Source organism: Alexandromys fortis, unplaced genomic scaffold (genome assembly GCF_014885135.2).
Source record: "Alexandromys fortis isolate MF-2015 unplaced genomic scaffold, M_Fortis_MF-2015_v1.1 scaffold_28, whole genome shotgun sequence".
Classification (NCBI taxonomy): Eukaryota; Metazoa; Chordata; class Mammalia; order Rodentia; family Cricetidae; genus Alexandromys; species Alexandromys fortis.
Window position 1 is genome coordinate 7,202,771 of NW_026067901.1, and position 12,247 is coordinate 7,215,017.

The following is a 12,247-nucleotide window of genomic DNA, read 5'->3' on the forward strand; positions in this document are numbered from 1 at the left end:
GTGTCTTTTGGCCATTTGAACTTCTTCTGTTGAGAGATCTCTGTTCAGCTCAGTGCCCCATTTTATAATTGGGTTGATTAGCCTTTTACGGTCTAGTTTCTTGAGTTCTTTATATATTTTGGAGATCAGACCTTTGTCCTTTCTTGTTTTTAAAAACCAGAATGTTCCCTAATGTCTATGAACCTAAAAGCATTGGACAACTGGGTTTATTCTATTCTGCTCTGTATTTTTATAAAATCTGATGGGAGAATGGATACAGGTGCCCCTCTGAGTGTCTGAGGTGCATTTTACAGCTGACAGGCCATATGACAGACTATATGAGAGTCTGATGAACTGAAAGAAAGGCTGCCTTTCTAGCTTCCTATATGACAGACTAGTGACAGTCAACAAGGACTGAAAGAAGTGTTTTCTATGTCTTTTGTTGGGACACGGGGCTGTAGATAAGAAAAGTAGACACTGCCTGCTGCCTCCCGTTCCTCTTGAGTGTGAATCCACCTTACATTTCTAAGTATGTCTTGAATTTGATGTAGACTTTATGTAGATATTATGAAGAATTTAACTTCTAGACATGAGCAGAAGTAACATGCAGTATTCCTAATGCAAAACCAGTAAAATCTCAAGCATGTCCCACTCAATGTATACTGAAAACCACCCAGAACAAAAGTCCCCTACAACAGCAAGACTTGAACACAAAATATAGATTAAGCAGAAAAAAAGTGACCTAAAAATAACTTTAGGAGAATGCTTGGGACCCTTAAAGAGGAAATGAAAAATTTCCTCAAAGAAATAGAGGAAAAGACAAACAAAAATTGGGAGAAATAAACAAATCTCTTAAAGAAAGCCAAGAAAAATAAATCAAACAGATGAAAGAAACACCTTATGGAACCTTCTCAAAAACTGACAACATACTAGGTAACAAAGAAAACCTCAACAGATACAAAAAATTGTAATAACCCCATGTATCTTATGCCTTTGTTAGGGTTACTATTACTGTGATGAAACACCAGGACCAAAGCAACCTAAGGAGGAAAGGGTTTTGTGGGGGAGGGAGGGAGAGGTTGGCTTATGCTTCCACATCACTGTTCATTATCAAATGAAGTAAGGACAGGAACTCAATCAGGGTAGGAACCTGTAGGCAGGAGCTGATGCAGAGGCCATGGACTGGTACTGCTTACTGACTTCTTCATCATGGCTTGCTCAGCCTCTGTTCTTATAGAATTCAGCACCACCAATCCAGGGATGAGACCACCCACCATGGGCTGGTCCCTTCCCTATCAATCATACTTAAGAAAATGCTCTATAGCTGAATCTTATGGAAACATTTTATCAATTGAGGCTCTCCCCTCTCAGATGACTCTTAACTTGTTTCAATTTGATATAAAAATAGGAGCACACTTACTGAGGAAAACTTGTATAGTTAAGAGTATCAAATTACGTAAGCTAATGGTTCAGTTCCTGACTCAGTTGCAAACCCAAAGCATTTTTTAAATAAAATCTTATAGTGCAGTAGGAACTATTTTAAATATGTCTAGATTAATTTTGTCTCAAATGAATAACATTATTTTCTAACTTTAGGCCATAACTTTTCTAGTATAAGAGAACACGAGTATACATAAAAATAAATTTACAAATAAAAGATATCTTAAGTCAAGGTAACCTAAATGTTAATGTATGACACCACAAACTAAAAAGACAATGTGACAATAAGCTTTACCTCATTACGGTCAAAATCACATGACTGCTTATGATGTAATTCGTTCAAAGGAGCATCATACCTAAGAATTAATTTAAAAAATGTATTAAAGCATATTTCCTCTCACAGTTATTATTCTAAGTTTTGGTTTCAAATCAGAATTATATGAGAAGCTTCTTAAAAATGCAAGTACTATGCCAAACTACTCATTTAATATGTATGTTAAATGTCTATATTTTCTATGTACTTGCATATTGTGTATGTACACATGTGTGTACAAGAATGTGTGTGCACATGCAAATCAGAATTATGTGGGAATCTTCTTAAAAATATGGATTTGCAAGTACTATGTCAAAATACTCATTTATTTTAGTATGTAGGTTAAATGTCTATATTTTCTATTTACTTGCATATTTGTGTCTGTACATAAGTATTGTGCACAACATGTGTGTGCACATGTGGATGCCAGAGTTCAACCTCAAGTGTTGTTCTTAAGGAGGCATCAGTGGGGAAAGCTAGCAGTCAACAGGCCCCAGAGATCCTCCTGTGGTCCTCACTCCTCAGTGTTGGGATTAGCAGTGTGCACCAATGCACCTGGCTCTTTTACATAGTGCAGGAATCAAACTCAGGTCCCAGTGTTTGTGTACCAAATCATTCTGAGTCAAATTCCCAGCCCTGAAACATCTATATTATAACACAATAACTCCAAGGAATCTAAATCTACACTCAAGATTCAGAATCAGGTTCTTGTTTTCTTTTTCTGTTTTGTTATTGCTCTTTAGAAACATAGTGCCATGCATCCTAAGTCACTTTTTTTCCTAAGTCACTTTTTAAAAGCTGAATTTAAAACTCAAAGTCAAACAAAATGTCTTACTCATAAACTTCCAGATAATTGAGAAACAAGGAATTTAATTTCTCAATTTTAGATCTACATTATGTACCTAAGTTTTAATTAATAAAACTAATTCCATTAAAATGGCGTGTTTTATTTCTTCTATCAATGGATACTTTAAAGATTTCCATAAGCCAGGAGGTAGTGACACACACCTTTAATCCCAGCACTTAGGGGGCAGATGTAGGCAGATCTCTATGAGTTTGAGGCCAGCCTGGTCTACAAAGTGAGTTCCAGAACAGCTCTCTGTGACACAGAGAAAACCTGTCTCAACACCCAACCCCCAAAAAAGATTTCTATAAGAAATCACTTTTACAATAAAAATATGAATAAGTAAATTTTAACTCATGAAGATCTGACTAAATTATTATTACTAAGAAAAATAGGACTATTCAGGAACTATGAGCTAAAATAATGTTTCCCTCATTATCTATAATTTTGTAGGAAAGCCAGTAAGGGTATCCTCAAAACTCAAAGGAATAAACCATGTCTGTTGATCCAATTAAAACCCTTAAGACACAAAATATGTTTTATACCACCAGCAGTAGAAAGCTAGATCTGGCAATACATCGTTGTTTCCATGTAACAAAAAGCGTAAGAATGATGAAATAAGGGACGGCAACCCTCAGCATATCTATTCTGACACACAGGGAGACTGTAGGAGGGGAATGCTAGCAAGCAAGGATGTAGAACACAAACTGTTGCAGAGTGGGGATAGTCTTGTTTATACTGCCTCACTGAACTCTCACACTCCATGCTGATTCTATACTAAACAAGCAACAAGTGAGACAATATGCTGTTTGTGCTAGTGAGTATTCTACCCATGTGATACTTCTATCTCTGTTACTCAATGAATTGCTATTTAGAAGATATATGGTGGATAGTCAACACTAAATGACCAGTTAAGGTCTTAGAGGCTGGAAACTGTGAACACCATAGGCTTAAGAAGTTGCTATTACACATAGTTAAAATAAAAAAGTGAGGCTTCTTTGAGACCAGTCTACTCACTACCCAACAAAACCATTATCATCTCATGTTCTGTTTGCTCACTTGAATACATTCATTATACTAGATCTTAAGTCAAAACTTACATAGAGCACATAGGGTATTCCCAGGTATTTCTCTGCACTGCTTTCTCTTGGTTATTACTTTCCATTTTTCCTTCAAAGAAAAAACTGAATTAAATTTAGCAACATTTATTTTCATTTTTAGTTCAAAGCATATTAGAAGGATGCACAGAGGGAAATTGGTGATCCATAATATAATATAATGAGTCCCAAAGAAAATCACACAGAGGTCTCCATAAGATTATAAACTGATTGGCCCATTAGCTCAGGCTTCTTATTAACTCTTGTAACTTATATCAACCCATTATTCTTAACTATGTTAGCCACATGGCTCAGTACCTTTTTTCAGCGGGGCAGGTCACATCTTGCTTCTTAGGTGGTTGAGGCAGGATTCCTGAGGGAGCTTCCTTCTTCCCAGAATACTACTGTTCTCATTTCCCTGCCTCTGCTTCCTGTCTGGCTACTGGCCAATCGGCATTTATTTAAAATGTAATTGACAAAATACAGACAATTCTTCCACACCATAATACAATTAAGCATTCTAATTGTGACTTTATGCACCTCTAAGCATATTAAATATACTGTATATACATAATTGTACACACACACACACACATATATATATATATATATATAAATGTAAAGTACATATAATATATCCCCTGGTATCTGATAGAAATTGGTTCTAAACCTTCCCCGAGTTACTCATTATCCCCACAGCCACTGAAATCCCTTGAAACACCAGTATCTTGCATTAAATGGCTCAATCTGCTGAGATAATGCATATACTCTCATATTCTTTATATCATCTCCAGGTGACTTAGACTAGCTGATACAATGGAATGCAGTTTATGGAAAGTTGTGTGTGTGTGTGTGTGTGTGTGTGTGTGTGTGCATGTGCATTCACATACGCAGTGTGTGGGTGGAAGTCAGAGAACAATGCTCAGGAGTTGGTTCTCTCCTTTGACATTGGGATCCAGGATTAAACTCAGGTCAGGAATAAGCCATCTCACCAACTCTGAGGATGATGTTAGTAAATAGCATAAATACTCTACTGGTTATGGAATAATGATAAAAATGTCTGTGTGTGTTCAGACAAGACATCTTAGATTTTATATAGTTAGTTGAATCTAAAAATATAGAATATTTGGATATGGAGAGTCAACTATATGTATATAATTAAATGAAACATGGTAATACATATTTATATAAAGATAAACTTAGTGTGCAATACCAACCTTTTCTTCCACAGCTGGTTAGGTGACAATCTTTCTCAAAAGAGCTTCTAAATTCATTTATTTCACTATCGCTGTATTCCTTCTGGTAGGGCTTCGTTGACCGACATGTTCCTAAGTAACTTGTACTAAGTGGAGGACTATGAAAAGCTGTCCGAGGAACTGTCAAATCCCCGTTAATGAACTCACCAGCGTAATGGCTTTCATCAGAAAAATCTACACAGGAGTCACTCAAACTACCAGAGCCACACTTGTGAAAGGCTGACATTCTCCCCGGCTGATCTCTGCTTAGTAAATTGATCATATTGGGACTAACAAAGGAGTCCATGTCGTGATTGGATGATGGATGTCTCGGAGTTGGCGGGATCACATGTTCTAAAAAATTAGAGAATGCTTTCCCATCATTCCTCCAAATCTGTTGCACCGCTGTTTTTTCCATAGCCAAGTCTGGTTGTCTTCTTTCACACAGGCTTCCACAATTTTCATCCATGATCACAGACCTTTTAGTAAGGAAAGCACCAGTTTCTGGACTTTGAAATAAATAGAATCATATTTAGCAGGAAAGGTTTGATCATTTTCATTTACAAACACTAGCTTAAATTGAAAACTACAAAGAGTTTACTGAAGAATGACTAGCATTTTCCCAAATGCATTTCAAATTTACTATTTAAAAATACAAATAATAATATTTTAGTGGAAATTTATTTAAAATATTCTAATAATAAACATGAAAATAATTTATACATGGTTCTGTATTTCAATGTGAAATTTAGTGCACAGTTTTATTTATTGGTATATTAGTGAAAAAATAATGTGATACTCAATAGTCTGACATCTACAGTACAGTCTAGCAAATAACCTAGTGTACCACTGTCTGCTGCTGCTGCTGTTAATCAAGCAGAGAAAAAAGTCTGAAGACTAGAGGAGGGGAGGAAGCTATATCATGTAAAAATATTTTTAAAGAGTTATAAAAACATTATCAAAGATATATTCCAATTTAATAATTGGGATAGTTACAAAGTTCTCAATAAAGAAAAAATAATGTAATTTATTTAAAATACAACCCACATGAAAGCTAATCAGGTGAACTAGGTAACCTATAAATTCTTTTCTTAAGCAAAAATAGAAACTCTGGGTTACGTCTAACTTGTGCATAATAACAAAAGCTGACAAAAAATATTAACAATAAAAATACCTTTTGTTCAACTGCTGTTGACTACAAAGCCATTTGAAATTGAACTATTTCAGGGAGTGGAAGTATAAAAAATTGAAAGAAATGCAAGACTGCTACCAAGAAATTTTTAATATTCATTTTATTTTCAATTATGCATATTTATTTATGTATATTGGGTGCAGTAAGTGCAGCTGAGAGTAGGTGTCTACAGGAACCAACAGTGTCAAATCCCTAAGAACTGGAGGATTTTAGCTGCCTGATATGGTGCTAAGAAGCAAACCAGGATTCCTGTAATAGCAGTATGTGCTCTTAACTGCTAAGCCATCTCTTCAGACTTAAGATTTTGATTTCTAATTTGATTTTTAACTACCTATTAAATATTTAAATACGATGTTCCAGGCACTAGGTCATGTGTTGGAAACAGAGAGAGAAAGACCTGCTAGTATTAAACATAGAGAAATTCTTGTTTGGGGCCTCATGCTCACAGATCAGGGCTCTCTGTGATTTCTCAATGAGCATCTAATTAGTATTTTATGCTAAAAGACATAATCCATTGTAATAACACACACAATTAAAGCCAGAAAAGTTTTCTACCATTATAAATGGGGGAATAATCATAGAACATGTGATAAGTTATAAAGCACACTATATGTTGAAATCGTATTTTATAATTTATTCCCAGCAGTATAACAGAAGAGTTACTAAGACGTGTAAAAAACAGAAGCAGCCACTCCCAAAAGACCTGAAATACAGTAAGGAAGGGAAAACAAAGATCATAGAACTGTTATCCTAGAGTCAAAGGCTAATGTAATAAACAAAAACTCTTCTACTCTAAGAAAATCATTAAGGGGCATCATCTAATGTAGGGGACCTCTTCAACAAACATTTCTGGGAAATTCAATGTCTACTTGGAGCAGATTAAAACTTCAATGCTACTTCTCAGCTTCTACAAAAATCAACCCACAACTGAACAAAGAACATATTAGAGAATATGCCAAGATACTAGCAATGGTTTTCTGGGCATTGCCATAAAGCACAGGAAACACAATAAATATTGACAAATGGTTTGTAGAAACTAAACAATAAAGAGAGTGTGGAGATAACCTATAGGATGTGAGGAAATATTTTCCCATTATTAATCTGTTAGAATCATCCCTAAAGCCCACATAATCAAATTTTAAAATGAGAAATTAGGCTTGAGAAAAGTCTCAGCAGTTAAGACAATGGCTGTTTGAACCTGAGTTTGATTTCTAGCACTTTGGTGGCTCACAGCCATCTATAACTCTAGTCCCTAGTGATCCAACATCCTCTTCTGGCCTCCTTCTGGCACCAGGCACACATGTAGTGCACAGACACACATGCAGACACACATTTATGCATACTGGATGAAATAATTTTTAAAAACTTTTTAAATGAGCAAATTATTTAAATAGATGCTTCTCAAAAGCATAAGTATGACTAAAATATATGAGAACACATACTCAGCATGATTAACCCTCAGGGAAATGCAAAGTGAGGCCTCAATGAGATAGCATCCCATGCCAGTTACAATGGCTACTTCTAAAAAAGAAAGTATAAACAAAAAATAAACAAATGCTGACCAGGAGATAAGCAGGAATTCTTACACACGATGTATGAAAATATAAACTAAAAATAGGATTGCTACTATAAAAGAACAGCATGAAGGTCCTGCAAAAGCTGCAAATGTAGCCGATGATCAAGCTAATTTTCTCCTTGGTATCTATCTCTCCAAAGAAATGAAATTAGCATACCCACAGTGCAGCTGCACAGCCACATATATATTGTAGCACTGTTCACTACATGAAGACATGAAATCAGGCTGCACGCCCATCAGCAGATAAATAGTTTTAAAATGCAGGATATCTTTCTAGAGTAGTATTTAGCATTAAAAATGAGGAAATCCTGTTGATTATATCAAAACTGATAAAACTAGAAAAGATTTTGTTACATGACAAACCCAGAAGGAGAAGGGAAAATATTCTTTCTCATATATAGATATAGAAATATTCTTTCTCATATGTAGATGCTATAAAACTATACCTTAGACTAGAAGAATGATTCCTGAAAGCTGGGAGAGACGTGGACTGCAATGAGTGGGAGGGAGAGGCTGGAACTGACATGTCCACACAATATTCACGGACAGAACTAGCATCTTGAAATTTGCTAGTATACACGGTATGTTAGTGTTTAAAAGGACAAAATTAAACTAACAAAAGGATGTGTTTCATTATAATGGTCTTTTTCTAGAATAGTACTTATATCTTCAACTAAAAATATTTATGTCCTTCTAAGAGCAAAGTACTGATGCAGAGCCCAGCACTCTATCCTTTCCTTCCACATTCTACTCACCCGTTTATTCTCTCAGATGATTCTCCAAACTCTGCTCTTTTCTGAGATGAACTGAAAATATCTTGATGTTTATTTAATTTGTAAAATAAGGAATCAGAAAAATCTCCATTACTGAACTAAAAAAGGAAGAAAATAACAAAACAATATGTACATGTTTACAATTTAAATTGTATTTACCTGTTTGCAGATAATTGCTAACTAATGTGTAATTATAACATGTATAGTCAAGAAAATGAATACTTAAGTATGTGTCATATAATGTTTTGTTTTCTATTCTACAAAGTAAATAATAGAATATGGAGTTTAAGCTGTATAAACAAAATTTTGTCTTTAAGATATAGGCAGATTCTCTAGGTGAATTCTCTCAGCCCTCCTTCTCATCCCTCTGTGGTCAGTTGACAATACCAAGAAACACTCTCTACCTGGGACCTCAGGTGGCCAACCTGGCTGGGACTCAGGTAGTTGATTTTGACTTTGACTCTCCATCTGATCTCCCATTCCAATCTCTCCAATCTCATTCCTAGCCTTGTAGCAATTGCTTTCAGGTGCCTCTCCTCCCGCCTCAGCTTCATTCACTGGAGACGCCAACTCCTGGTTCACAGAGTCCCCCTAGCTCTTTCATTTTTGTTTCTCTACAAGACATCACTGCAGCCTACTTTCCAGATCCCCTTGGTAAAATCATCACACCTTCAGTTCTCTGGGGACCCCATCTTTGACAGCATTCTCTCGGTTCTTCCCATATCCGCACTCAGCCTTTTCTCCTAGCCCATTTCTATTCCTCTCTGCCACTCGCTGACCTGCAGGAGCACTCTCTCCAGACAACAACAGTAAACACATATTCCTAAAATCCAGAAAAGGTAACAGAAACCATAAAGCAGAACAACCACACATCACCCCATAACAAGACCAGGTAACGACACCTAGGGAAAACTCTATTCTCCCAGCTCTAGCTGCCTGGACACCTGTACAAAAAAAAAAAAAAAAAAAAAAAAAAAAAAACACTAACAGCCAAGACAATATGTCATCTCCAGAACCCAGTAATTTTTCTATAGTAAGTCTTGAGAAATGCAATACAGCTGAAGCCCAAGAAAAGAGCTTCAAAATGGCAAGTATGAATATGTTCAAGGATGAATAAATAAATGACTTAAGACCATAAAATCATATACAAACAATGAATGAAATGTTGGGAACAAGACATCAAAGTAGAAACAGAATCACTAAATAAAACCCAAACTTGCATAAAACTGAAAATGGGAATTTAGGAATCTAAAGAAAAACATCACAGGTAAGCTTCATCAGCAGAGTGTGAGACATGGGAGAGCAGCACTGAAGAAAAGGGAGAAGAAATGGATCTCAGTTAAAGAAAACGTTGAATCTGAAAAAAATCCATGCACAAAACACCCAAGAAAATGGAAGACTGAAAATACCAAACATATGAATAAAAAGAATAGAGGGAAAAGATCCCCAGGTCAAAGGAACAAAAAATATTTTCAACAAAATCATAGAAGAAATTTTTTTCTAACGTAAAGAAGGAGGTGCCTATCAAGGTACATGAAGCAAACAGAACATAAAGTAGTACCAGAAAAAAAACTCTCCATAACACATAATAATCATAACACTAAATGTATGGAGCAAAGAAAGAATATTAAAAATATAATGTCAGATCCATTAGAATAACATCTGACTTCTCAATACAGACTCCAAAGCCAGAAGGGCCTGAATAACTCTAAGAACCACACTAATCAGTCCAGAACAGTATTCTCAGCAAAACCATTGATCACAATAGATGAAGAAGAACATTCCTAATTATTTTATTCCGGAATTAAAAACATAATGAAAACAAAGTTAAGTAGTATCTACTATGTACCAATACATCTCTACAGAAGACAGTAAAGAAAAACTTAAAACCTCCCAAACCACTAAATCAAAACAGGGAAATTCACACTAAACCAACAAAATAATCATAATCGATAAGCACAGGTCATTGATAATTCTGAATATTAAAGATTTCCTTCTCTAATAAAAAAAACACATCCTAAAAGATTGGATTAGAAAACATCTTTAGGTACATCCAAGAAACACATCACCAAGTGTAGAAAATACTTCAGGGTAAGAGGACTGAGAAAGATATTCCAAGCAAATGGACCCAAGAGAAGTAAGCAGATACAGCCATTTTGATATCTGAAAGAATAAACTTCAACTCAAAAATAATCAGAAGAGATAGGGAAGAACACTACATACTCATCAAAAAAAAAGGTAACATCTATACACCAAATATGAGGGCATCCAAGTTCACACACACACACACAAAACATCACCACTACAGGCTAAATTACATATTGACCCTTATATATTGATGATAGTGGGAGACTTGAATACCACACTCTTGCAAATAGGTCATTCAGATAAAACTAAACACACGACTTAGAAAATATTAGACTTAGAAGGTCATTAAATCATATTAGACTTAGAAAGTCATTAAATCATAACAAAAGATTCTCAGTACCTCATGAAACTTTCTCCAAAACTGACCACATACTTGGACATAAGTCTCAACAGATATAAGAAAATTGAAACAAAACAACCTGTTTTGATAACAGAGCATCATGGATTAAAGTTGAATATCAACAGCAAAAACAACAGAAAGTATACAAACTCATGGAAACTAAAAACTCATTAGTGAATGAAAACTATATCAAGACAGAAATTAAGAAAGAAATTAAAAACTTTCTAGAATTAATGAAATTAATTAATTAAATGAAAATAANAAAAACTTTCTAGAATTAATGAAATTAATTAATTAAATGAAAATAAAAACACAACATACCCAAACTTACAGGACACACAATTAAGGCAAGTCCATAGCACAAAGTTCTTAAATTAAAAAGAAATAAACAGAGTGAAATCGTGTTATCAACTTAACAACACCCCTGAAAGCTTTAGAATAAAAAGAAATAACACTTAAAAGGGATAAATGGCAAGAAATAATCAAACTCGGGGCTGGAGTCAATAGGAGAAACAGAAGAAACAATACAAAGAATCAATGAAATGATGAATTGGTTCTTTGAGAAGAATCAGTAAGATTGGTAAACCCCTAGCCAAATTAATCAAAAAATAGAGAGAGAAGATTAAATTAATAAAATTGGAGACATCACTACAGACACCAAATAAATCTAGAGAATTCTAAGGACATACTCTTAAGCCTGTGCTCCATCAAACTGGAAAACCTAAAAAAATAAAACAATAAATTCCTTAATATATTCACTCTAACAAAGTTAAATCAAGATCAGATCATCGATCTCTACATACTGATAAAGCCTGAATAATAAAGAACTGTTGGAGGTATCACCCTTCCTCATTTCAAGCTGTACAACAGTATGGTGCTGGCATAAAAAGAGACATGTTGATCAATGAAATTGAATTGGAGACCCAGATAGAAGCCCACACACATATAGGTACCTGTTTTTGTTTTGTTTTATAAAAATGTCAAAAAATACATGCTGGAGAAAAGACATCTTCAACAAATGATGCTGGTCAATCGGGATGGCTACATTTAGTAGAATAGAAATGGATCCATATTTCGATCAAGGACCTCAACATAAGGACAGATAACCCTGAATCTGATAGTAGAGAAAGTGTGAAATAGTTTTGAACTCATTGACAAAGGAAAGAATTTCTGAAGAGGACACCGAAAACACATGCACTAAGAACAATCAATAATGGGACCTCAGGATACTGAGAAGCTTCTGTATGACAAAGGACACCATTACCTGGAAAAAATGCCAGGCTACAGAATAGGGAAAGAGATTTTTACAA

General features: G+C 35.0%; 1 protein-coding gene across 1 annotated transcript in view; it reads right to left on the minus strand.

The window, feature by feature from the left end:
• Positions 1-12,247, minus strand: part of Redic1 (regulator of DNA class I crossover intermediates 1) — a 56,358-nt gene that overhangs the window by 10,729 nt on the left and 33,382 nt on the right. The window contains exons 6-8 of the mRNA XM_050131387.1: positions 9,119-9,272; positions 8,432-8,547; positions 4,891-5,417 (exon numbers count right to left, since the gene is read on the minus strand). Of these exons, the coding sequence (XP_049987344.1) occupies positions 4,891-5,417; positions 8,432-8,547; positions 9,119-9,272 (797 nt within the window). The remainder of the gene's footprint in view (positions 1-4,890; positions 5,418-8,431; positions 8,548-9,118; positions 9,273-12,247) is intronic.